The sequence below is a fragment of the Opisthorchis viverrini genome (assembly GCF_000715545.1).
Source record: "Opisthorchis viverrini unplaced genomic scaffold opera_v5_177, whole genome shotgun sequence".
Lineage (NCBI taxonomy): Eukaryota > Metazoa > Platyhelminthes > Trematoda > Opisthorchiida > Opisthorchiidae > Opisthorchis > Opisthorchis viverrini.
Genome location: NW_008751830.1, coordinates 747,700 through 774,792, shown reverse-complemented (window position 1 = coordinate 774,792; position 27,093 = coordinate 747,700). Strand labels below are relative to the sequence as shown.

Sequence of the window (27,093 nt, the reverse complement as noted above, 5' to 3'; positions counted from 1 at the left end):
TGGACCCCAGGACTCATCCTTCGCCGGCGCGGCAAAGTGCTCTACGAGATTCAAGTTGGTCCAACCAAGTGGATACGCCACGCGAACCAGATCCGGCCGACAGATGCGCGGATCCTGCCCACAGGACTGAGTGATATGAGTCTAGAAATGCTTCTGGACACTTTTGATCTCGGCACCATCCCGGAAAATCAATCAGTTGCTTCGTCAGAGGCCCAACCTGAGCTGAGGAAAATACCGTTACTACACACGCCTAATCGGCCTGGTTGCCTTACTCGCTGCATACAGCACGGCGGGTGAGAGTAAACAGGCTGTTGCTGACACCTCCCTTCTTTCTCTTTCAAATACTTCTCCCTCCTGTCCCCACTCTATTAATAACTCTCCTCTTGCAGGACAAGCACTTGGGACTGATGACTCCGTTCGTCTTGCATCGGTTTCGCATGCAGCAGCTGCTCGTCACATGGCGCCGACATCCTCAGGTATCTCCAAATCAATCTTCAAGTCTCGACACTCAGTCCATATGACCATTTTAATGTCCGAACTCCGAAGGAAGCAAGACACTAAGCTGCTCTGGCCGTCACACTGGACTCGTCTGGCATTGATGTGTGCTGTGTCTTAGAAACAGTAATTCGAGATGCGAACACAGTAATTGGGAGAACCGCCCCATCAGTCTCCACACGCTTCCGGTTGCGCACTTCTTGTGATCCAGAGGCTCCTGTGGCGGAATGTGCAGGGGTTGGTATCCCGCTAAGTTACCAGGCGGAAGGATTCTCGCTTGACTGGATACCTGTTGATAGCCACCTCCGTGCGGTTCATTTGGCATCTGTGAAGGAGTCTCATAAGTGGGAAGTTGATAGATGTCTGTCTGCACCTCGTTTGACTGTAGCTCCGACGCCGTCAAATACATGTTTTGTGACGCCCTGAATGCCCTGCTGCTCAGACATTGTGTTGGTTGCCGGAGATTTAAATACGCAAGTGAGCAGGCTTAGCGTGTCTGAGACTCAATCAGGAGGTCGATATAGATTGGACTCGGTACGTAAGGACAATGCGGAACGGTTGCTTCAGCTGTGTGCTGATCGCAGGCTGTTTTATGCAGTACTCACTTCCGAAATAACTTAATTCGTCTGGTCACATGGTGTCCTCCAACGGCATGCCGGCCACAAACTCAACTTGACCACACGCTGCATACAGCACGGCGGGTGAGAGTAAACAGGCTGTTGCTGACACCTCCCTTCTTTCTCTTTCAAATACTTCTCCCTCCTGTCCCCACTCTATTAATAACTCTCCTCTTGCAGGACAAGCACTTGGGACTGATGACTCCGTTCGTCTTGCATCGGTTTCGCATGCAGCAGCTGCTCGTCACATGGCGCCGACATCCTCAGGTATCTCCAAATCAATCTTCAAGTCTCGACACTCAGTCCATATGACCATTTTTAATGTCCTCACTCCGAAGGAAGCAAGACACTAAGCTGCTCTGGCCGTCACACTGGACTCGTCTGGCATTGATGTGTGCTGTGTCTTAGAAACAGTAATTCGAGATGCGAACACAGTAATTGGGAGAACCGCCCCATCAGTCTCCACACGCTTCCGGTTGCGCACTTCTTGTGATCCAGAGGCTCCTGTGGCGGAATGTGCAGGGGTTGGTATCCCGCTAAGTTACCAGGCGGAAGGATTCTCGCTTGACTGGATACCTGTTGATAGCCACCTCCGTGCGGTTCATTTGGCATCTGTGAAGGAGTCTCATAAGTGGGAAGTTGATAGATGTCTGTCTGCACCTCGTTTGACTGTAGCTCCGACGCCGTCAAATACATGTTTTGTGACGCCCTGAATGCCCTGCTGCTCAGACATTGTGTTGGTTGCCGGAGATTTAAATACGCAAGTGAGCAGGCTTAGCGTGTCTGAGACTCAATCAGGAGGTCGATATAGATTGGACTCGGTACGTAAGGACAATGCGGAACGGTTGCTTCAGCTGTGTGCTGATCGCAGGCTGTTTTATGCAGTACTCACTTCCGAAATAACTTAATTCGTCTGGTCACATGGTGTCCTCCAACGGCATGCCGGCCACAAACTCAACTTGACCACATTATAATCAGTTATCGATGACGCGGATCAATAACTGAATGCCGATCCTCTTGGAACATATTTGTGGACTCTGACCACGCTCTCGTCCGGAGTCGCTTCACCCTACGTTTTCCAGGGCCGCATAAGGTGCGGACAAATCGCTTGGCAACTGAAGGACCGGCGAATCCGGATGTTAGACGAACTTACCAAAATCCTCTTCCAGAGTCTCTTTCAAAGGTCCCCCCATCGGGTGTGAACTCATACTGTGGCGAGATTGCCACCTTTTTGTAGTGCTGGGAATTTCGCCCGCCGCACGGCACCACCAGGCTCACTCAGGCATTGGAAATCAGACCGAACAGTGGCACTTCTTAAATCTCGGGGAAATATCCCATCCGGCCCCGAACATAACTTGATGTGACGAATTTCAGACGTCAGGTGAAGGTGTGCGTACAAGTCGAGCGTGAAATGTGGTGGACACAGAAAACCAGAGAGCTGGAAGAGGCCCAGGAAGCCGATAATGCCCGAGGATAGAAGAACGCCTCGAGTCCGACCGCTCCCAGAAAACCACGTGTGAACGAACCCAACAATGATCGGAATGGAGTGAACATCTCGAATAAAGAAGAACGCCTCGACCGATGGGCCGAATACTTCGAACAACAGTTGTCTTGGCCACCAACCGGCACCCATCTGGAGCCCACAGATGACTTGGAACCGCCTACGGCCCCGGGGGGTCTATGAATGCATATGCTCTCTTAAGCGCAACCGAGCCTCTGGTCTGGATGACTTCCCATTCACATTGTTCAAAGATGGGGCTGAAGTCCTCAGTCAGCGCTTGCCTGATCTGTTTGCTTGCGTTTGGGAAAGGTAGTCTGTTCCAGGCACCTGGGAGAGTCGGTGATAGTGCTCATTTTCAAAAAAGGGGCTCGTAGTGAGTGTGGTAACCACAAGGGGATCAGCTTGACCCCGGTCGTAACGAGACTGTTGGAGTCACTGGTGCTCCGTCGCTTTATGGTAGCTCGTGAAACACTAACTCGAGAGCGGTAAGCGGGATTCAGGCCTGGTACTGGTTGCGTTGACCAAATTTTCACATTAGAACCACGCCATACGTATAAGCGACCTACAATTCCAGTGTCCCTAGAGTCCCAAGGCGCATTCGACTCGGTTGACCGGTCTGTTCCGCTTGACACACTTGCCCACCAAGGAACGCCTCGGAAGTTCGTGAATATAATAAGCTCTTTGCATTGCGAGACTTCCGGACGTTTGAGAGTATAAGGTGAGCTCTCTTCCGTACATAAAATGGTGTCCGTCAGGGATGTCTACTCTCCCCTTTCCTGTTTAACTTCGTGATCGATCAAATCATGAAATGAAAGTTGGAAGATCTCCAAAATCCCGGTGTTCAAACAGCTTGTGACGAAAACTTTGTCGATCTGGAAAATGCAGACGAATTCGTCCTCATACTCAAAGAGAAGGCGCAAGCGTTTTTGGATGATCCGTCTTAAGTCATCCAGTCCTTTGATATGCACTTTGCACTCAGAGGGTAAGGTCATGCTTGTAGACATGCAGTCACTGAGCCCGCCACTTACAATCCAGGGAGAAGCTCTGAGATTTGTGAACCGTTTTTCCTATCTTGGAAATTGTATTAGTTCTGATTTTAGTGTGACATGACGTGAGTACACGAATCTGCAAGGCTCGGGTCGCGTTCACTAATTTGAGACACCTATGGCGCCAGTATTTTATTCCTGAATCTCAAGGGATATGTGTATCAAGCTACACTGCGGACTGTTTTGTTGTGTGGCAGTGAGACTCGACCTGTTCGAGCAACGAAACTCAGACGTCTCCAGGTGTTCGACAATCGTTATCCTTCACAACAAGGTTTTCAAATAACTCATGGTTGTACGGCAGCTAAGTATCTGTGTTGAACACTGATGTCATGCTGTTGATGATGATGATCTGCAAAATATCTTCGGAAAGAAGTATTATATTTTGTTGACTTTGCAGGTTCAATCAATAGCCAGCAATCTCTGGTCCTAGTAGATGCTGGCAGTAATGGACCAAGAGTATTCAGTATGAACCATGTTCCTGCATGTGCTACCATTTCAAAACTACATGTGTTAAGCCATTGTAGATTTCCGAATATCATTGTCTCTGGCAAAGGTAGTGCATTCGCATCCGCTAAATTTTCTGCTTTCTGTTAACAACATACAACATGTGCGATCACCACCGTTCTATTCACAATCAAATGACCAAATAAAAATCTTTATGGACACTTTCAAACGCGCATCCTTAAAACACAAAGGGAAGGTGACCAAACCGGAGATGATCGAAACGTTTCTGTTGAGTTACGAGGCGATACCAAGTATTAACGCTCCAAATGGGAATGTCCTGGCGGAGGTACTTATGAACCGGAAGACCCGTGCTTTCTTCCACTTACTCAGTGCTGTGTGAATTGGTCAACATTGCAAATCATTGTTTCGTTCAGCTGTAGCACTTTCGGTGTCTAGCTGCCGTGCCACCCGAAGGACTAGGATACTGCCAGGTTGCCAAGGAAGTCGAGATGTCGCAGTCGGGTTCGAACCACGGACCTTCCGGTCAGTGGATTCGTGCTCTAACCACTGAGCCACCTTGCTCCTAATCATGGTTTGGAGCGTAGGCTTCACCGTACTCCAAAAGCCGAAGTCCGCTCCTAGATCAGAGCTAACGTCCTCATTCACCAGGTAGGTTTTTATCCAGTGGATTGGTTGTTATAAGTAGCCTGAAGTTCCCGCAGCCCGACCTAAGACTGTCATCTTGTCGTGGTGGTCTGACTTGTGTGCTGCAATGACCCTGCGGGCTGTAGTGGCTAGAACTCACTTCCTAAAAGTTCAGTCATGCAAGGAAGGTCGATGGGGAGCACCCCGACGAAGAACATCGAGTTATCTTATTACCAGGCGGTCTGGAGGTAAAGTCGTACACTGTCCTCTGCGATAGGAGTGTGAAGACAGTAAGGTCTTTTCCCCGGGCGATCAGTATGTTTGTATTCATGGAAGCAGGGATGCTGCCTTCCTCCGAGGAAGGACGGGTTAGAAAAAGTTGGCCCTAAAACCGCACACTGTGATCGCCCAACGGTTGACCGGGACCTCCGGTGCATTATTTAATACGGTTGACCCACTGCCTCGCGGGGTAGACTTTTGAGGCTAGCGGCAGGGTCCCAGAACAAAACCCTACACCATCCCATTGCCTTGAGGACTAGACTTTGAGCCAGAGGCCCAAGGTGAAATACCTCAACCAAACCCCCTTCTCCGGCCTGGGTAACAGAGAAGTACCATTTGCCCTTGCAGCTCTTCGTCCACCGGCTTCCCACACCCCCTCCCCATCCATTGAGCAATGCAGTGCGATCGACCCATCTGTCAATCCCGTAACCGCTATTCCATGTTTAAACCCTCGCCCAGAAAAAATAAACCAAAATAATAACATACTAGCCTCGAGAGATCTGGTGGAGTCTGATAACTATACTGCAAAAGATTTGGACCGAATAGCAGCCGAACGGAGCTTCTCGACCGTCATCCCAGTCTTCAAAAAGGGCACAAGAATGCCATGTGCAAACCATTGTGGTATCCGCCTAGTATCCTTCACATCTAGAGTGCTCCCTAGCATTATTTTGTGCAGGTTGATAGATTACCGGGAATCAAGTTGGGTTTCGCCCTGATCGAGGATGAATCGAGCATACCTTTGAGACAAATTCTTGAACAGCGCCACTTCTTCAGACGTCCCGTTGGTTGTTTTGCTGGACTTGAAAGCTGTTTTAGATTCTGATGATCGCCATAAACTTCGCCAGCGTCTGGCGATCAAAGATGCCCCCTCCAAATTTATATCCCTTATGAAGGTACTGTATACAAACTCCTGTGGGCGCGTACGGGTATACGACGAGCTTTCCCCTGAGTGCACTACGTTCATTGGCATAAGATAAGGCTGCCCTCTTACCTTTCTTATTCAACTCTGTTATTAATGTGCTGCTTGAGATTTCTCTGTCTGCATCTGAAAGCTTGGGGTCGAAATGCTCCCGCGACATCCGCTAATAGAAATTGATTATGCATACGATATTGCTCTCCTCATTTCAGATCATCCAAAAATGGATGCGCTTCACACCTACAAAGTGTAAAGTGCTGCTAGAAGATCAAACCCAAACCCCATGCTTGCAGACGAGCCAAACGGCGTAGTAGATAGATCTGTTTGCCTAAGCGGTTGTATAAGTTCCGTGGAACTGGCTGGAGATTATATTACTTCTGTAACCGGGAAGCCCAGGGTGTTTTGCCAACCTCCGATACTTATAACGCCGAAGTGACAAGTCTATCTATCAAGGGCAGAACTTGCACTACAGTGGTACGATCCATGAAAGGAAAGAAAGCGTTCAGCTGTAGCACCCTTCCGGTGCGTAGCTGCCATGCCACCCGAAGGAAGCACGAGGGCTGGGATACTGCCAGGTTGCCCAAGCCTAGACAGGGGAAGTCGAGTGGCAGAGGTCGGATTCGAACCACGGACCTTCCGGTCAGTAAACTCACGCTCTAACCACTTGGGCCGTCTCGCCCCCTGGTACGATCCATACTGCTTCATGAATCAGAGACGTGGCCCTTACGGGTAGAGGACGTACGAAAAGTGCCTGTGTTCGACCATCGGTGCCTCCGAAGAACTGGCCAGGTCTAGTTGAAACAGATTAGCAATGCTGAGGTACGCCAGATGGCCTTAGGAATAAGGAACTCTCTCGCAATAAGTTAATTACTCACGCTTCATAGGTTACGCTGGTTAGGACATGTACCCCGCATGCCAGAAGACCGTCTGCTTCGCAAAGCTCGTTTTTCTCAGCCCTGTGCTGAGTGGAAGCGACCGAGAGGTGGGCAGCATATGACCTGACAACAAATTACGAAAACACTAACCAGTAAACTTGGTCGGGTGGGCAACCGCCGCCTCCCTGAATGGGGGCCCTGGGACTCAAATCACCACGAGTGGCGGAGGTCGGATTCGAACCACAGACCTTCCGGTCGGTAAATTCGCGCTCTAACCACTTGGACTATCTCGCCCAGCCGTATGCTGAGTGGAAGCGACCGAGAGGTAGACAGTGTGGTTACGAAGTACGAAAACAACCAGTAAACTTAGTTCGGTGGGCAACTGCCACCTCCCTGGACTCGGGCCCCAAGACTCATCTCACCTGTGGTTAAGGACACTGGCAGAAATGGGCCAGTCGCGCTGTCAGTGGCACTTGTGCATCAAAGCTATCAACTTCAATGCGTATTCACTCGATTCCCGAACTAGCTGTATATGCCATCGTCTCCAAGGCTTGGCTGTATATCCTACTCTCCCACTTTCTGGTGATCGAAACTGAACAGCTGGAGCCAGTGCGCCTGTAGCACATGGTTTATAGCTGATAAGTTGATTGAAAATTGCCGCAAAATTCAACAAGCGTATTTCATGCTCTTAATCGCCGCGCTTCTTTACTAGAGGAATGCTATTGACAACCTGGTCGAAATATTGGATGACTGAATTACATTCTCATGATGGGAGCAGGCTACTGATTCCGTTTCTAAGTCTACGTGCATGTACCCTTGTCATGAATTGCAGAGGTGCGGAGAAGCCCAATGTAGGGACATCATTATGCTCTTGTACCCGGCACAAGTGTCTGAAGGCTGTTTTCTGATATTCTTTAGAATACCAGATGAATCAATCAATGCACCCTCTACTGAACGGAACTCGTTTAAGGAGGGAGCATACGCAGCATCGACTAGGGGAACTGGACGGCTCGCGCTACCCTCCTTATACTTTCACTTCCCTTATGCGTTTGGGAATAACGTTCCCGTGCACATTTTACTTTCGTCCCTCCGTCTGCTCAAGTATGGAGGAGACGATGAATGATGGTATATTGTGTTAATGAAAAACTTTCAATTACTGCATTACAGTTCGCCTGGCTGGTGCATTATTGTCCGTAATCAGCGCATCCGTCATGTCTGGTAGATCTCACTACGCATCCTACAAAGGCGGTCCGGTTAACCGTGGCGACCCGGATGACAAATATATGTCTGAACTGGAACGTACCAGTTTGTTCCCACGGTTTGTTCAAGAAAGGCTACTAACCGACCTATGCAAATCTGAATGGCGTACTTGGCAGAAGTGTCTACGAGAACATCAGAAAAGTTGGTTTGCCGCCAGCAAATGCAAAGGCATATTCGACCTGGTCAACCAGTGTCAGAATAAGTAAGTCGACGAGTTCAATTTGACCGTAAAGGGCGTTTACAAGCATCGATATAGCTTACTGTCTGAACTTCTCAACGACAACCGGGTGTGCGTTTCCGTTTTACAATCAAGGGTATGCACTAAGGTCTTTTGTTGAAACTATGAAATCTCACATGGCAGCAGTCACGTATCACTGATGGTCGTTTCTTTTCTAGCGAAAATCGGATGCACCGTTTAGAAACTATTCCCCACACACTCTGTTGTCCATACTTTTATTCGAATTCCCTAGCCTTCGCATTCTGTAGTGGGAGAACTGGCATTCATGTCTTGCAAACACCAAGCCTTCCAGCATCGTTTATTCACCATCGCTTTATGCAGCAGGTGTTTCCTTGTGCCGTTCAGATGAAAAACACCTTAGATCACTAAGTTGTTCCTGTGAGTTCACACAAAGCATCGCAGCCAACTGCATGGAACACCAATTTTGGTGACTTTGCAATTGCTTGAAAATATTACTTTTTTGGTGTCCACAGTCTCTTCGCCTTTGTATAAACCATGTGGCAGAGTCTGTGGTGACTCAACCGGGCAAGCTAGGGGTCGCGAAATCGGTTACCTGTCTAGGTGTGCTTGTTTCTTCGTTTCCAATAAGTGTTCTTCCGTCCCTACTGAACACTGCTCGCATCCGCTTTCGATCGCATAACTTCCTCTTGAATCAGTTTCGTCAGCGGGAACGTGTGGAGAATTCCATAAAATTCAGAAATCATTAAACTCGCGGTTCCTTTAATGAACCAGTAGGGCGATGACGTTTACTTTTCACTAGTCATGCGAAAATTAGGACTATATCTCTTCAATTCAATTACGTGCTTTTAGCGGCCTCAGCTTCCTTGTCGAGAATAACATATACATTACTGGCCCGGGACACGATGAATGCCTCATCGAATTCTTGGGCCAGCATAGTTCAGTCATCTCATGTAGAATATGATATAAAGTAGCACTTCGCTGTTTTCAAAGTCACTGGCAGTATGTAGGCGCGCGTGTATAAAAGTGAGCCGGTAGATCTAACACGGATCAGAAAATGGAGTGTCGCGGCTAAAATCGACAGTATACATTTACCCCACATGAAGACTGAATATGCATCCGTCATCCTTAACTGGCCTGTTTTGCGCCACATTGAAGAAAAACTGACAGATTATTGATTAGACTAGTATTTCATGAGAAGTAATGTCTCGCTGTTCAGAAACACACATGCCGCTTTCTCAAGAGAGCATAAAAACTCCCCTTTTCCACTCGATTCTCTTAAGGGTTTTGGTAATAAACAGTTGGTTAACTGGCGCTATTCATTTGTTTCAGGTTCGTACTGGATCCTGATGAAGTGCAGAAATTGGAGCAAGAGTATTTGGAGATCCGCTCGGAATATCGACGCACCGGTGTTGGACGACCCATAATGAATTCACAACGAATTCGTGAATTCATGCGTGGAGAACCAACTTAAGGAGGCAGTTTTGCCTGCCTTCCCCCCCCCCCTTCCTTGTCTAGACTAAGGCCTTAGGCTGTGAAAACGGAAATACCCAGATGTCCTGAAGAAATACATTTGTGAATACAACGCACTTATCAACCTGATCATCGGAGGTAACTATTGAGTATACGTGGACGAGGAAACCAGGAAAAGTGGGACCTTGTAACTTGACAATGGGGAGGTGAGGCACATTCTCATGTTCTTTTAACGTTAGGAGTGAGTACGATGGAGAAAAAGTAACTACAAATATAAGCAGCAATAATGGTCAATCACAGCATTACACGTGTCTTTAGAGCTAGGTTGGTGCCCGGACGAGCAGCTAATCAACGGCCGGTGTTGCCGATAAATACGGCGCAACTTTGAAACACTAGGAAAATTGTAAAGGTCTGATAGCAGACAGATCATCGCGGGAACGTTTTGCTTCGTTGCAAGCAGAGAGGGAATAATCACTTGTTGAAAACGATGGGTGTGGTAAGATGAGTAAGGGACATGGAACACAGGTAAGGAAATGATAAACACTGTGTTCGGTCAAGAGTACCCATAAAAGCACGTCTTTCGTACTGACCGCCTAGGTTTGGAAGTGATGTGTCTACAAGCCGGGGCTGATCTGAAATGGTCGCGGAAATGCGTCTTCCATGGAATGCAACAGTTTCGGGTGAACAGCGTCTGTCCATCGGCGTTTTCTTGCATGATTCGCTGTAGCTGGAGGGACGGCGGCAGGTACTGTTGCTGCAGGCAAAGTAGCCTGTTGGGGAGCTATGGCTGGTGCCCGCTCTTCAGATTTCCTGGGGAGAGATAGAGCAGGTGGTTTGAGTTAGTACGCGGACTAGTCATTCCGAAGAGAGGCAGTACATTACTCGCGGTTAACTGACGGACATTTCACTTTCTAGCAACGCTGCCAATAGGCGACCTGGCTAGAACGAGCTTCTAAGAAATAATGGTGCAAATCCGAAGAGACTGAACAAGAGGTGTCCTCTGGATACCTTGACGGATGTAGAAGGGGCGGTATTTTCTAACCTTTAAGCAGGGATCTAATTCACTGTCAATATCAAACTTCGAGTTGCAATGGTGAATACTTGACTTATTGATGCACATTCGTAACTTAATATTCCCCCTCAAAATGTCATCCCTTCTACGCAATTGAAAAGGACAACGCCAGTCAATCAGATCGCTGATCATCAGCCCAGAGTAGAATGATTCAGCATTCAACTACTAGCCGGGGGGCTTCGAATTTGAATCTCTCTGGAGATTCGCCTAATGCATATTGCTGATGGTTCTCATTACAGTCCGCCTCTGGCTTTCGGCATACACTGACTTCACTTATCGGAAAAAGAAACACCCAAGATTACTTGTTGCTGCTTTCAAACTTGCCGGTACTATGGATAAGTGATAAGTAAGCGCATGTTAAGAGTCAAGTGACACTATATCATTTCAGCTGATAGGAATAGGCTCAGATTCCACAGAGATGATTCGTTGGAAAGCTGGGACAGTGATTAAAGTGACAGTCAGGCGTCTTTCTGATAAAGGGTCACCTTCATGAAGCATCGTTAACCGGAGACTGAGTATGGAGACAGTAAACAAACACACCCCACACGTCGATATTACTCGGCATCGGTGTTTAACACTGTTGGTTGACTCAGGGTCAGGATCCGATTACCACCGCATGAGCGGCATATTAGATTAAATGAGAAGTAAAATTTTATGTAGTATCCTGGGCCAGTGCAGTGACAGATTAGTGTGAGTGGTAGTGCCAACCAATGTGTACACGCCACCAAGGTAACGATACTTTGTGTATTAGTGATGAAGATATCAATAAAAAAACAGGATTTTCTAATCCTACTAAACTCAAACTTTGTTGAAACATGAATTTCGAAAAAAAATCTGGATCACGAAGAGCGAAGACTAGTTTCTTTCGAAGCTTTTCGAAAAGTCCAGCGTTCTGTGGACCATGACGGGCCAACTTCTCATGTGCCAAGTTGTCTAGACCGCAGAAAAAGTCGTCCAGCTGTAATACCCTTTTGGCACATGGCTGCCATGCCACCCGAAGGAAGCACGAGGGGCGAGATACTATCAGGTTGTCCAAGCCTAGGCAGGGGAAGTCGAGAGGCAGAGGTTGGGTTTGAACCGCGGAAATTCCGGTTCCAGTTTGTAAGTCCGCGCTCTAACTACTGGGCAATTTCGCCCCCAGGGTAGGTGGACAATCACAATTTCAGCCATCCGTATTTTGGAGGCCAATTTAGGTTCCCCACTAATCAAAGTTTTCGTGTGAAAAAAAACATCGTGCGAACAATGCGACGGCAGAGCAGACTCCTCTAGGTTATTGAAATGTCGACCCAATATGGCTGGTTTCGTGGAACAAATGGATACCTGTCTGACATCAGGGAACTGAATGAGGCGAACCGATGTAATGATGCAATCTACCTCGCTGGAACAAATACCCAAATCGTATGCTGCTTTTCTAACAAAACATTTAGTGCAAATGGAATATACCCCACCGAAACTCAAGTGGAACCTCAGTGTTCTCATTCTTAGATGCCCAAGGTCTTCCGTACGCATTCTATTTCACCCGAAGAGGTGCAGTTTTGCTTTTGGGTGTTTATAAACTTCCATAGTTCTAAGGTTAGCTGTATTTCGGACAAGCAAAGCACCGCCAGGAAACATACGAACGAGTCATCGTCGCTAACGAAGCCTAGTGTTGTGATCCAAGTAAAACAGGTCACAAGTCACTTACTTTCCACCGAAAATGTACCCTGGGGGAAAGAAAGCAAAAATCAGGATTATCGTAAACCAGAGCTCGATCTATTTGTTCAAAATCAAAATGAGAGAAAAGTGCACAAAGCGTACGGTACGCTCGTGAGGAATTTGTGTCGGCTGACCGGGACTATCGTGACCGGTCTGGACTGACGTTTACAACTAATCAAGGGAAATCACACTTCCAACATCCTTGTTCGACTCAGGCAACCGAGGAGTATTATTTGCTCTTGCAGCTCACCAGCCAACCAAATGAACATGCCATCGCCTTCAAGGTGTTTGGCTGTATGTCCCACATTTTCCCACTTTCCAGTGCTCGAAACTGTAGCAGTTGGTACCATTGTATCTATGGTGCACGTTTTATAGCTTATAAATTGAACGAATCATAGTCCCCCGAGGAAACGAACTTTGATTTGCGTCCCAAAATAATATGAAGCGAAGAGGAGTGAGTCGGTTACGCAGGTGAAATAAATAAGCGGAATTCCAAGCCAAACAACTCAAAATATGGATAGTTCCACAAGCCAGATCTGAGCCATTGCCAAGGAATAAGTGCCCGCAGAGCATGGTTCTCTCGTGCTGGCGTCGAGGTAAGCGGAATTTTTGAAAACACCGTTACCTAATGCCTGTAGTAAGTGAGCATGGGACAGGTTGGAAGGTTACGCCTTTAAAACTGCTGTCAGTGGCAATAAGGAACGCTAAGTCAAAAAGGGCAGACACCTAATCGCGCCGTAAACCAGGATACAGGATTTCATGGATACCACAGGATTTTGGAACGATGACACTGGAATTGGAGTGTTTCATGAAGTGAGGTCAACAGCTCGGTAGAATGGATGGGTATCACAAGCAATGGCTCGAGGGTATGACAACACAGACGGACATGAGTTCAGGTTGTCTCTGACATCTTGCCTCAAGGTGGGGGATAAAATCAAACTGCCTGCTCCTCAAGCATCAGGCGGAATTTGTGATGCACACTGCAGTCTTCTTTCCCGGTAATGTGTGGAAACTGTTTGAGAGACAATGCTTCTCCATCGTCCCATCCAGGACCACTCTTGGATGGAAGGACAACGGTATTGTAAGATGAGGGATTCTGAAGAGTAAAACTAGTGGTCGACAAGCCATCCTTCGCTCGCAGTGACACAACCGACCTACACGCATTTTTGCACTGCCTCTAGTACAACCAAGGATGTTGGGAGGCTTTTTAGCTTTCAAACTGCTGAAACTGGCACCTCTGCGGTTTGTGTTTGTCAACAGCACATGCTTGTTCGTTTAATGAGAATACGATCCTTATGGAGTCAAATACACAGACAAATATAGACGGGTATGCCTCTTCTTTTATCATATACAGTTGCTAAATCTGATATTTTCTCTGCCAACTGATTGCCATTTAACCTTTTTCGCAACCAGTTCCGCTGAAACGTGTCCACTTTCGGCCGGTTGATTGAATTAGGATGTTGCCCGTTGTACTTTTTGGAGTCTCCCAATCCGCGAGTCCTGTTATTTCTTGGGCCCTTGAGTATCTGGCGTTTGAGGGATCTATCTGTACGCGCTATCGTGGTCGCTAGTTGCTGGTACGGCTTTTCTGGCAGCAATACGACCTACTAATTTCAACGATAATAGTGTTCCATTGGTCAACTCACATGGCTTGGGCAGACAGTCCTGGGAGCTGAAAGCATTGATTCTTTAAAACTCTTGTATTCGTCTTCTAAAAAACCGTTAGTTGCTCGGCTTTTCTGGCAGCAATACGACCTACTAATTTCAACGATAATAGTGTTCCATTGGTCAACTCACATGGCTTGGGCAGACAGTCCTGGGAGCTGAAAGCATTGATTCTTTAAAACTCTTGTATTCGTCTTCTAAAAAACCTTCGTCATCAGCTTGACTGTATTCCCAGATAACTTCAATACTGTCGAGTTGCTTTACCCCTTTAAAGACCACAAAGTGAAGCACCGTGCTTCGGCACGCATAACGCTTGAGGGAGGTGGATCGAATCCACTGATCAACGTGCAAAAAGATGCTGTGACACGTGGACGTTCACCACTACAGCTCAATGGATCACTGAGGTACGAAAACCGTTTTTTCGGTCCGCTTCACTGAATCCGTTCACTCTGATGCGAATGCTAAACAATGTCACATTTACTCCTCAAATGAAGTTCTAGACCAGACGACCGTCGCAGTATTTCAAGCGGTTGAATCACTCGACACATTTGAAAGATGACGATAATGGCACTCATGGCTTGTCGTGTCATTGTAGTACGACGGTACGGTAAAACTGCTGCATTCACAACCGACCATGTGCCACCTGTCTAGGCCAGAACCTCATGAAAGGCGTCACATTGGATATTTCATGTTACATTGGCTCTTCATTAGGACGTTAAAAGACCGGGGATCTCTATACCGCTGGTTCGTGCTTATTGCTGTACCTTACTTCGCGGAGCTTACCTTACTCACGGAGCTAAATTTTATCCGACGTAATCCGGAACTCTGCTTACATTCGGGCCAATGAATACACTTCACTGTTCAACGCTATGTAGCCGAAACAGGCATACACACGACGTACGATTGGTTGACCCCTTAGCAAAAAAATTTTTCAAACCACATCTAAACTACGACGAGTAATGAGCCAACGTCAGTTCCAAATGTCACACCTTGCTTAGTTTCGCACAATAGATCTTGTGGACTGTTAAAGGATTTGGGGGACTGAAGAAAAAAGGTATACTGTACGCGCCACCCCCCGGAAATACGGCAGTGGAGAATCAGTGTTGAACACTGATGACATGCTGTCGATGGTGATGATGCACCACCCCCCACCCCCGGAAAACATGAAAAAATCGGACATTTATGCATATCAAAAACCTACCCATTAACTCGAGTACGAGCACCAGACTGACTGCTAATACAACTGATGCAATAAGGAATCTTCTCTGAAACGACAGCCAGATCACGACGACGTGGTCACAAATACAACGAGGGGAGGAATGGAAGAGAACGACAGTAAGAGACCACAAGCACTGAAGACATGTTTGTAGGATGAAATAGCAAGTATATTAGGACACACAACGAATTTCTACTGGAATGACGGGGACAACAAGAACACAAACATTAATAACTTAGCCAATCCTAAAGCAAATCAACCTAAATTTTCTGGATGCAATAGACTGTCCACGGCAAGTGGGCATGTAGCCCTCGGCTAGTCTAGGTCATTTACCCAACTCATCAGGTGGCAATATATTCCATGCATGCGTTCAAGCTTGTCTGGCCTCTTGTTCTGGTACTGCCGCGAAGATCACTTCAGACGAGGATTCAAAACAATGACTTTGTTTATAGCTCGGGCTGGCCGGTGACGATAGATTGGGGGCTTTTTTGTGGGTGACAAACCGATAGAGACTGGAGCAAAATATGGCCAAGGTTTGAATGGATGCCGAAAACCTCAGCCAAATGTACGCTTCCGACTCACCAAACCAGAAAAAACAAGGATGGAAAATGAAATACACATGCAACCAAGTGCGAAAATAGTACCTCAGCAGGGAAAACAAGCACTTACAGCCCAAAGCCACCACGACGACCAAAACGACGGCTCCAATTATGATATTCATCTGCCAGTTGAAATGGGAACGGGGCAAAACTGTTTAAAAATCAGCACCGTGTGATAAAATCTTACCGTCAATCAGCTGATCCAAGGTAGTGGTCTAAAAACACCCTTGAGGAAAAACAACCTGACAAGAACCAGCACGCTAAGATCTCATGGGGGTGACGGGCCGCACGTACATTCGATTATTCATTTATCTCCCGATATAGATGGCCGAAAGGCTAAGTGATTAATCGATAGGACGCTAAAATCGGTGGCGGAGTGGATTGCCAAAAAATACGAAGGCTTCCCCAACCTATGAGATAGGCAGGGAAACACCACAAGTGGGACGATCAAGACACTGAGAAGGATTTACCTACGCATTCTACCCAGTAAAGTCTTAAAACCGCCTGGAGTTGTCACCTGCTCTAGCCTGATTTACACATGGGAAGTTGAACTTAGCAAGGTGGGTATCACTTCTGAGCTTCAGGGCTTCTTTCGAGACCCAGAATTAACCCTATCCCAATGTTTCCGAATCGGGTCTCTACACCTTTAATGATCCTGTCTAACGTGCAGTTGAAATCACGAGTGTCTTCGAGAGCTTCCCGATAACTTGCCTCCTTGCTCTTCTTTATCAGCGATGACGTGAAGTCGTGGGAGCATTCCAAATTCCCATAAACCTAGCTTCTAAGTGCAGAATCCATCTTTTTATCTCCGCCCCATGAAGTTTCGATCATCTCTAATCATGCAGAAGCATGTTTACACTCGCCGTCAGGCTGGAACATCCCTTCAGTGCCTGGCTGTCATACCACTCGAAGGACGAAGGCTGAGATACTGTCAAGTTGCCCAAGCAGAGGTCGGATTCGAACCACGGACCCGAGTTCGCGTCTTAGCCCTAATGACACATATGTGCTGTCAAACGTGTTCGTCACTTGTTTTCTGTTTCCGTCGTGCGTAAAAATCAATGGATAAAAGAAGTTCGACAGGGATGAACTCGTACTCACTCCCAACTGACGGAAAAGCAGTGAGGCATCAGCTACAACCGTAGTGGCTGTTTATGACTGTGACCTTAGTACGTCTAGTGGCTACATGTCGGTGGGTACACCAAAAAAGCAAGCTTGCAGAACATAGACCAACAAATTCACTGGAACAGAACTCCTTCCAACCAATGGCACGATACACCACCAAGAACTAGTAGATCATTGACAGCAAACAGAACAGGTAGCCTACCTTCATGTTTTTCCACCAATACTTGTTTTTCAGTTTCCCAGCGCTCGCTTCGAACTGTGAGGCACCAGCTTGCAATGCATCTGCAAAATAAACAAATCCAAGGCGGTGTATGATAAGCGAAGGAACCGCGGACCAAGAAACAATTTGTAAGCAGAATATTTGATTCAAAATGATGCACGTGATCTACACTAGGGTACGGTACATAAAATGTTAAGCCATTTCAACAAATCACTAATCGCCTATGGAAGCATGGCTGCACGGTAGCACATTCAGACGATTCTCACCCTTAGTCATTCCCGTCAGTTTCCAACACCTTCAGCTCCTTAGAACTAGAAGTCTTTCGCTAGGCCTGTGCAGTATCACTTCAGGTCCACATAAGACCACGATTCGTCGCACTTTTGCATGGGACGAACACGGCATCCTAAAGGAAACTGCGACCACAAAAATTCTGTGAAATATGATACTCGATGGCTCAATCAAAAACTCAAAATTGACTATAAATCACGGAATACAATATATCCAGAGTAACAAACCTAGCTGTTAATCGGGACCCAACTAAAGTAGAGAGTTCGGTTTCTGTTGCTTCAAGCACAGCGATATACCCGGAAGCGCCACTAGAACAGAGGTACCAAACAAGCACTGCGTATGTGAACGAGGTAACACTAATGGTCAAGGGTAAAATATCTTAATGCTCCGTCGGTCGAACATCGTATACTCCTCACTTTTTGTTTTATCGGAACGAACCTCTCTAAGTCGGTTGACCGTGCCATCGTTTCTTCCTGACATTTCAGTATCCCGAAAAGTAATGGAGTTCCGGATGATGTTTTGGCGCGGCTGGTTGAATTCTACGGGAAGCTCACTGGGAGTGATTTCAATTCGGGCAAAAGCGAATGCGTCATTAACATAGCGTCCATAAATGCCAAATTTTTCCACAACGGCATTCGACTGGGGCGTCTCAACCTTGTCCATGGATTTATTGGCTAGCGATGGCTTAAACAGAACGAACCTTGTCGTGGTGTGGTGGCTTGTGTGCCTGTGTGACCTACTGAGATATCGTGTGTGTGACACTCCCAGTCTCACACCGGTTAGTCAATGGTTAGAGGTCTGATCAGCAGTCACCTGGCCCTACAGGTTGTGCGGCGAATTTTTCCATAAAAATGGTGATGCACTTGCATTTCCCGCTAGATACCACTACTTTGCGGTCATGCTTCTGAGCCAAAGGCTTTGGTCGAAGACCTTAATCGTCTTCTAGCCCAGGTCTGGGCGAACTGGCAGTATCCCAATCATGATACTTACAACTAACAATAATCTTATGTCACATCGGCCACCACGTGGTGTAACCAGTCGGGTCGACTTCGTTGCTACGTACAGCAGAACGGGTAAACGAAAAACACGCTACCGTTGACGCCTCCGTTCTCACCGCAGGTCCCAGCACCATAATTGCCCGCATCACCTCCAGCTGAGGCTTCTGAGTGTCCGACTTCCGTAAAAACTCTAAGCACTTCATTGTTTTTAAGCCCTGAAGGCCGACCTAATTAGTCACCTTTAGTGTCCAAACATTAAAGCCAGAATAACAGGTGGCTTTTTCTCGTACGCTGGATTCTCTCCGCATTGATGCTGTTGGTTGGAAACAAGCATACACGATTGTGACAGCATTGACTACCCCCACGCTACCTTCCAGTTTCCGGTTGCGCACCTCTAGTGATGCGGCTGCAGCTGGATAAAGAGATCAAAAAAATAACAGATAATCATTCAGCTGTACCACCCTTTCAGTGCCTAGCTGCCACGCCACCTAAAGGGAGCGCGAGGGCTGGGATACTGTCTGGCTGCCCAAGCCCAGGCAGGAGTCGAGAGGCAGAGATCGGATTCGAGCCACGGACCTTCCGGTCAGTAAATTCGCGCTCTAACCACTTGAGCCATCTCTGCAGCTGGATATGTCGGAGTGTGGATTGTGCTGAGCGAGCGAGCGGAAGCGTCTCTACTTGATGGGATAGCCGTTGATAGCCGCCTCTGCGCGGTTCGTCTGTGAAATAATCTCACGAAAGTGAGGCCCATCGCACACCGTTTAGTGTCTGCCTAAGACCCAAATGACTGTAGCTCCTTGTGGCGCACAAGGTGCTTTTCGATAACAAGCTAATAGCTCAGACGTTGCGGTTGCTGATGGCATGTACCCTCAGATAGGTAGACTTCCGTTTGCTGTACAACCCAATCTACCTCATCCAAACATCGAGTCTTTGACAAGATCGCTTTGCTGAAGGCCCGGGGAGAGATTTCACCTGGTCATAACCACGACTCAACCCGGCACATCATCCGACATCAAGGGAAACTGAGCGTCCGTGAACACCGATGAGCTTGGTGGAGCCGAAAGGCCGAAGAAATGGAAGATGCAAAGAATGCTAGAAGCGTCCGCAGGCTGTTCCACTTGATTCGCTCGACGGTTCCCTGAAAGTCTTTTCGGTGAATTTGTCAGGAACCAAAATGGCTTGATGATATCCGGCAAAGCAAAACGCCTAGACTGGTGGACACAGTACCCCGAACATCAATTCAGTTGGCCAATCCGGTATACTGGCCTTCAACAAAGAGACAGACTGTGGATATGGAGCCTCCTTCAACCACAGAAGTATCCGATTGCACTTATCTACTTAGGCAATGTCGGGCTCCAGATTCTGACGACTTTGCACCTGATCTATTCAAGGATGGTAGTTTGATGGGATATCAATATCACCAAAAACCCTGTATCTGTTTGTGCTTACGAACTTCCGGTATTTCCAAGGTCAAATTATGGTTATATAAATATACGTATATGCACTGTCCTTTTATCGCTATCGTCTGTTAATCGATAGTATTTCGGAGCATTACACTCGTGTCCAAGGCCTCGTCTCCTTATTATTCCGCTGTACTAGGAGTCAGGAACAGACAACACACCTGGGGATAGCATATCGTCACAGTCTGCGCATATTATCGTGATCGAAACCTTAACATGGTCGATTCCTCAGTTAGTGCCTATTTAAATCTACCTTGAAGATGGACCGCCCCATAAAACTGGGGTGAGTTGATAAGGGTACCCATTCTCAAAAAGGGCACTTGCAATAAATGCAGTAATTAGAGGTGCTAGTTTGCCTTCCATTGTAATAAGGCTTTTAGCGCAGCTGATTCTTCATTTTACGAAGGCACACGAAACCGACCCGTAGGCATCAAGTGGGAGTCAGGCCAAGCACAGGCTCCGTTGGACACATCTTCACAATCCTTCGGTTGTTAAAGCGACGAACCAATCTTGGCGTTCCCCAATTCAATAGTGCGTTTGATTGATTCTGCTCAACAGGGTGTGTCCCAGAAGTCTATGAACATAAGCCCATCCCTATATTCTCACATTTTCCTGACCGTGTGTATGGTGAGCTACCCAAAAGCTTCTCCATAAAACATTTTGTCTGACAATGACGTTCAATCTTCCCAATCTTGTCCAACTCCGTCATCGAAGAAATAATGGAACAAACGCTGGAAGTTCCTCAAGACCCCGGGGTCAAGACTGTTCCTGGTGGTGACCCAGTCTAGCTGACCCGGTGTTTTTAAAGGAGTTAGAACATAGTTAAATTGTACCCAACTTTAGCGGATTCCCACATTTCATGGACATTGTCAGGATCCGCTCAGGGAATACAGGTCAACCAGTATTTCAGTAATCTGTCATCACATCACCGAGCCAATAAGGTTTCAATGGAATGAGAAGTGGAGATCGCTTTATGATAAAGCCTGCACTAGTTTTACTTCATGTTGCCAAGACAAGAGTTGGGCTCAAGGTATTTCATCGATGAAGAGTGATCACTCTTCCTTCGACCAGCGAAACGTAGGCATGAATATACACTGCAGAACATGTGGGTACCTGCACGATCATCCAGCTGGCTCAGTTTGGCGTCGCGTTCCAACACTTTTTCCATGTTTACGCGCATGATGTCAACGACCTCGTCAACCTGAGCTTGTGTTTGCTGCAACCTTTTGTTCTGTGGACGAGATGGTGCTAGTCCACCATCAGTGGCCTCAGGATTGCCCGCTTCTGCTGACCTGAAAAACAGCGATACATTGGTGTGGGGTAAAATGAATTCAAGCATGCGGCGGTCACAGTGGTGGTGTAAAACGCCATGTTTTCTAAATTAAGACCTACTTTCTTGCTGTCGATGACGATGAGTTACCAACACAAATTTAGGTTTCCGTGCATTTCAGAGCCATTTACAAACGCTAGTGATTAACCTAAACACGTAACGAATCACCCGGTGGGCAAAAACCGGAAAGGAACCCTGTCAGCTACAACACTTTGTAGACTCAAAATGCGGCCGTCACCTCAACGACGAAACATTTTGCAGATTTCACACTACAAACCGCGGTGAAATAAGTCCTGATGATACAGAAGGCTGACCCGAGCGCCTTAGAATGTGGTGACGCCAAATCTGAATAGAAAATGTGAAAAGGACGAAAGCCTATCTAAGCCAGACACAGACATGCAGTGATAGGTGAGTAGGGAATTTCAGGAGCTAAAGGTACAATGTTTCTCTACCTCATCGGTCGCAGTAGTCAACAAGGACAACTGAGGTTTATTAGTGAGTTTATTTATCTGTGATTTTTGAGGCTCCAGTAGGTTCTCCCCGTGTGAAAAAACCGACAGTATGGACAACAGTGCCGTGCCATCATCGCGCTATGAAGAGGTATTTCGGCTTTGCAAGGAAACAAGTGCACTATCGGAATATAACCTCCGTAAACGGCTGCCCCAACGAGTGGCAAATGTGCGAAGATGATCAAGGGCTATTTCCGGTTCAACACAGCCTGAAGCTATCAGGTGCGGTGAATGCTTGCATAGGAAGCACCTTACAGATGTCGCAACAAACATACTGGATTCAAGCATACCAACATGTAGATTTAATCATAGCTAAACCGATAAATTCTTCAATGAGCGAGATGAAAGATGCTGACTGCAACACCTGAAGTGATCCCAGCATCAGTTACTGCTTTACTATTAGCCTATACTTGATCCTGATATAAGGGTAATGTTCATCACACTCAAAAAGTTCGAAAACAACTCTGTGACATCTACAACGGAACCTACATCTGACAGGGAGTTCAAAAGTCACAGTACCGCGCTGCAGCAACCTCCATCGAGGGGATCGATGCAATAAAAGAACTCGCGTCAGTTCAGTACGCTCAATGATTTCAACGGGGCTATACAGAAAGGGGAAGCCGGATGCTCTGAGACTCGGAACAAGGGGTTTCGATACTGCGCGCAATTACAGTGTGGTAAAATAGAGATAGATCATCCACTTCAGCTTGGACTTCTAGATACTCCATTGGACCTACGCCAGACTACTCCATGAATATACAAATCATGTTGCATATTCTGGACACGAGGACGACGTTACCCTGTTAGTACTGTAATAGTCATGAAGTTAACTCAGGAATCAGAAGGTGGCAAGCGACAACAAAGCCCGTTTTTAAAATGGTAATTACAATACTTATTAAACTAAATACAGCATCAGAATGAAACGATTCATAAGGTTACTTGTTGTTTGAGCACCATTATTGAGGGTTCCTCAGTAAATGTGTAGCAGTGTGGCGTATTTTTTCCGTAACTCAACCTCTACATGTATTTCATAATTCTCCGTGGACTTGGTGAATTCCGATCTATTGCTGTCCTGTGTGTTATGGTGGTTTGCGTGTGTAATTATCTTTAAAGACGGTTGCGCGAACGAAAACAACTTGGCCTCATATTGGCGAAGGTTGTGAAACTGACGCGTGATGCGAACGGTGGTGGCGTAAACGAAATGGATGGTGAAAGGTGCCGCGCCCTGAAAGAACAATGCTTTTTCATACAAGACCCTTGCGAGTGGAATAAAACTTTCTACACCCAAGTGTTGCATTTTGTTGCGTATGTGCTCAGACCAGCAATCACCCCAAAGTACCGTCATTTTTTGCCATTTGTTTCGAATAATCTCCTTTGTAAATTTTTGCGTACATTCTATTTTGAGCTTGCTGTGTTCCGAATTGAGAAATTGGAAGCTGAATACTTTCCATTCTTCGCAACGATTGAGAAGGCGCTGAATCACTGAACGAAGAATAACTATGTGGTACTTGTGCGTTGCACATAAAAGGCCTGACAAGGATGCAAGGTGTCCACATTATACGCCGGCGGTTGATTCGATGTCTCGTAGAGTTAACGACAGGTAGGCCCCAACACTCAATGTGGCAACACATCAGGATCCCAGAAAAGGCTTGAATGTAACTCTTGATGTCCCATTAACACAGATTAGAGTTTGGTAGCGCTGAGAAAGCCAAGGAGGTGCGAGGTATTTGGATTAATAACGACGTTTATTCTCAACTTGTGTGTGGTATACCGTTAGGCATGATCATATTGTTACAGTCAGAATAAAAGTATGACTGGCAGGGATTGTGGGCGCAGGATTGGTTAAGGCAGAGGGACTGCGTCATAGCGGGTGGGCATAATCCGATGTAGGCGTAGCCAGAGCTAGGCCGACACGGGCAGACAAGCACAGTTACCGTGCGCTTTTGGAGAGTATATCAAGCAAGATCGGATCGTTAGGATTTGTAGGTGGCGGGGGAAATCCAACGCTGGGGAGGGCAAAGCAAGAGGCTTACTGCCTGACAAATGACAAGAAATATGTAACAGTGGAAAATGAGAAACGAGGACATCAGATATGGTGAATCAGCAGAATAGGCGTCATCCAACCGATGAGACTGAACCAGAGCACTAGACCACCTCTGAGGCGTTGATGCCATGAAGTGTTGGGCTCATGGCCTGGGTCACTAAAAAGGGTAATCGAGGATGATGAAATGGAGGGTAGCAAGGCGGTGAAAGCAAAATGAGTCTCAGAAACACCGTGTACGGTGGAACTGCAGAGATTGTGGTTTAACCTGAAACTACGTAGGCCCACTGGTGCTACTGTTGTGGGGAAGTTAGTGCAAGGGATAAGTTCGGCGGGGAGATAGCGCTAATGCATAGGGCCAAACGAAAACCATGTACGGAATTGAATTTGTGGAAGTGGCAAACCGCGCTTGGTTAAATCCGAACGAAAGTTTCAGTGGGCTAGAATGAACTCGTCCCAGAGGCATTCGGGGTCGGTTGAGAAATTTGCTCGTAGTTGCAATTACAGCCTCGGGTGAGTGAGAGGGTGCGATCGAGGTTCTGAAGAAAATAGCCGCTGGAGTGCCACCATACTGTGTATGGCAGTGCCATGTCATCATGGCACTGACATAATTCGGTTTATGAACAGCCACGTAACGGCTGTCAAGGATGCCTCCATCGAAGGGGGGCTGCTGTATCTTGATTGGGCGGGGAGATTGACCAAATAGATCAGGCCGGTGCAGGAATAAGGATAATTTCGCTAAGTTGGTGGACCGTGTGAATGTGGACCGGGACCAACCATACTGGATGAATAATAGTTGCACGGGTGTCTGAACAATTCAGGCGGAGTTCAAAATGTCAGCCTCGGCGGTGGAGATTTAGGTGACAAATCAGGTAAATGATCAAGAATTGCGGCTGTTCAGCAAGCGCAGGTCCTGCAGAGGTAGACGGGCCGGGATCGGCAGAATCACGCTGTAATTAGCTTCACGGATTCACGGATTGATACACAGGATCGAAGCTATTGCCGGAGTTTCCCGGGTCACCTTTGTTCTTGTCGGTCAGTAGCTGTCGTTCACCTGAAAGGCGCGAGTGAAAAAAGGGTGTATCACTGCTCTTTATGTTCTCAGCACGGGACAGCGTGCTCGCCAGCGCGAGGATTCGCATAAATAAATGTCTAATAATGGTTTAAACTGGGTTCTAGAAGGAGCGTGAACAACCGTCGGAGGAAGTTCATTCCACGCACCCACTGCACGAAATGAGAAGAAACTTTCTCTAATGAATGAGTGTGCTCTGAGCTTGAAAATCTTCTTACTATGTCCCCGCCGTGTGTTTACTGGGTCAACGGTGAGAAACCTGTTTGCCAAGCTTTGTTCAAACAGGGCATAAGTAAGAATTAGGTCCCCTCGGAGGCGACGGTACTCCGAGAGAAAGAGATCAAGCATCGCGAGACGCGTTTCGTAGACCACTGATTTGAGGCCGGCAACCATTCTCGTAGCGGTTCACTGGACACGCTCAATGAGGATGACGTCTTTCGCGCGTCCTGAGATGACTATTTGGTTGGCGTATCCCAGGAGCGGTCTGACGTGGGCTCCATGGAGTAGTTGGAAGTCCATGCGAATAATACCAGAGAAGGTGCGTCGGATCATCCTTAAAATGGCGAATGCCTTTCGGGTCGATTTCTCATGGTGTAGTGAGAAAAACAATTTTGAGGATACCCAGTTGCCCAAATCATTTTTGGCATCTATCCTCATGATGTTTTCTGGTCCTTCCTCACCATGCATAACAAAGGCATTCGCTAAATCCCCTCCAAACGATATATGGACGCACTTTTCATCATTCAGATGAGGATGCCAGTCCAACGACCACTGCTTGGCAGCGTCTACATCCATTTGGTGGGCACTGGCATTGGTACTCCAGGATTTCAAGTCGTCCGCAAAAAGTAGACTTGGACTTGCAAGAACATCTGGAAGGTCGTTGATGTTTATCAGAAACAGCAGTGGGCCCAGGATGGAGCCTTGAGGAACTCCAATGGAGACCGGCGCTGGGGAAGAGTAGGTGGAGGCTATTCGCACTCGGAATGATCTGTCTGGTGGGAACTCCTTGATCCAGTGAAGGATTTTTCCTTGAATCCAGTAAGATCCCAGTTTGTTGAGCAGCCGGACGTGTAGGGCCCTATCAAATGCTTTCGAGAAACCGAATAAAATGGCATCCGAAATGAGTCCTCCCTCCATGGCTTGGGTTAAGCTGTCCATAAGTACGAGCATCTTCGTCACGCAAGAACCAGAGGGGTAGATAATGCACCCTACGAAAGCCGGGTGACCATGCGCTACGCTGAATTTAGCGTGTTTGACTCATCGAAAACTTTAGCGGTTCTCCGCAAGCGTCGGTTCACTAAATTGCATGTTTCTGGCCAACAAGCGTTCAGACAGCCCACCAGCCAACAAAATGTTCGTCAAAATAACTACTGACACTGACAGAAGTGTCATGAGAAGTGAGACTCCTCACCAAGTGTGAGATCAAAACCACACTAATCCGGATCTGCAGAAAGAGGCGGTCGGATTTTCTCGGTTTTATTAACGTTCAATGCGTAGTTACTCGGGCTAGCTAAGAGGTTGAGACATTAACATAGCGAGCACGAGGCCCGTGCTTCAAACCAATTCTAGCATTACAGCGGCTTTCTACACGTAGGAAACCTGACAGCATCTCGGCTCTCTTCCCTTTTCGAGAAGCATGGCGGCTAGGCACCAAATGAGCGTTAATACTGGATTAAATTCAGTGCGTATGAACTCAAAGCCGCAACTCCTGGGTACTCAACACCATCTCAAAAGGTCACTACAAAAAACTTGTGTGAAGATAACCCATCGCCACCGACTTGGCTTCTATTCGACCACTCATTCTCCTAGTGAAGAAACTCTGGAAGATAAGGCAAACGACGCATTTATAAGCTTAAAGAGAACACAAGGTACCGCACAGCTATTTTTGTGTTTCGCGACCCACCCACCCATCATTTAGCACTCATCGCCCCCTGATCAAGACTTTACACGGATATATGCATCATCTCGTCAAAAATATATCCAAAACGCTTCAGTTCTGGCGTAACATGGTAACCTAAGATTGTGTCTTATTAAAATTTGCGTGTGACCTCCGCACCAA

At 47.1% G+C, this 27,093-nt stretch overlaps 3 protein-coding genes across 3 annotated transcripts in view; 1 reads left to right on the top strand and 2 right to left on the bottom strand.

The window, feature by feature from the left end:
* The window catches only part of T265_07512 (hypothetical protein), a gene marked incomplete at both ends in the record, with an annotated part of 16,678 nt that extends 15,774 nt beyond the window's left edge, over positions 1-904 (bottom strand). Inside the window, one exon of the mRNA XM_009173049.1 lies at positions 754-904. Coding sequence (XP_009171313.1) covers positions 754-904 — 151 coding nt within the window. The remainder of the gene's footprint in view (positions 1-753) is intronic.
* A 5,910-nt stretch (positions 905-6,814) lies between these two features.
* On the bottom strand, positions 6,815-25,427 carry T265_07511 (hypothetical protein; the record flags this gene model as incomplete). The annotated part of the gene is given in 11 exon segments (XM_009173048.1): positions 6,815-6,941; positions 7,033-7,122; positions 7,292-7,453; positions 10,366-10,557; positions 12,504-12,522; positions 16,065-16,116; positions 17,319-17,398; positions 21,196-21,374; positions 24,367-24,770; positions 24,937-25,114; positions 25,132-25,427. 11 exon segments carry the CDS (start codon positions 25,425-25,427, stop codon positions 6,815-6,817), a joined length of 1,779 nt encoding a protein of 592 aa, XP_009171312.1.
* T265_07510 (hypothetical protein) lies at positions 7,985-11,424 on the top strand (the record flags this gene model as incomplete). The annotated part of the gene is made up of 2 exons (XM_009173047.1): positions 7,985-8,280; positions 9,607-11,424. The coding sequence occupies 2 exons, from the start codon at positions 8,030-8,032 to the stop codon at positions 9,746-9,748; spliced, it is 393 nt and encodes a 130-aa protein (XP_009171311.1).
* Positions 25,428-27,093: the final 1,666 nt, after the last annotated feature.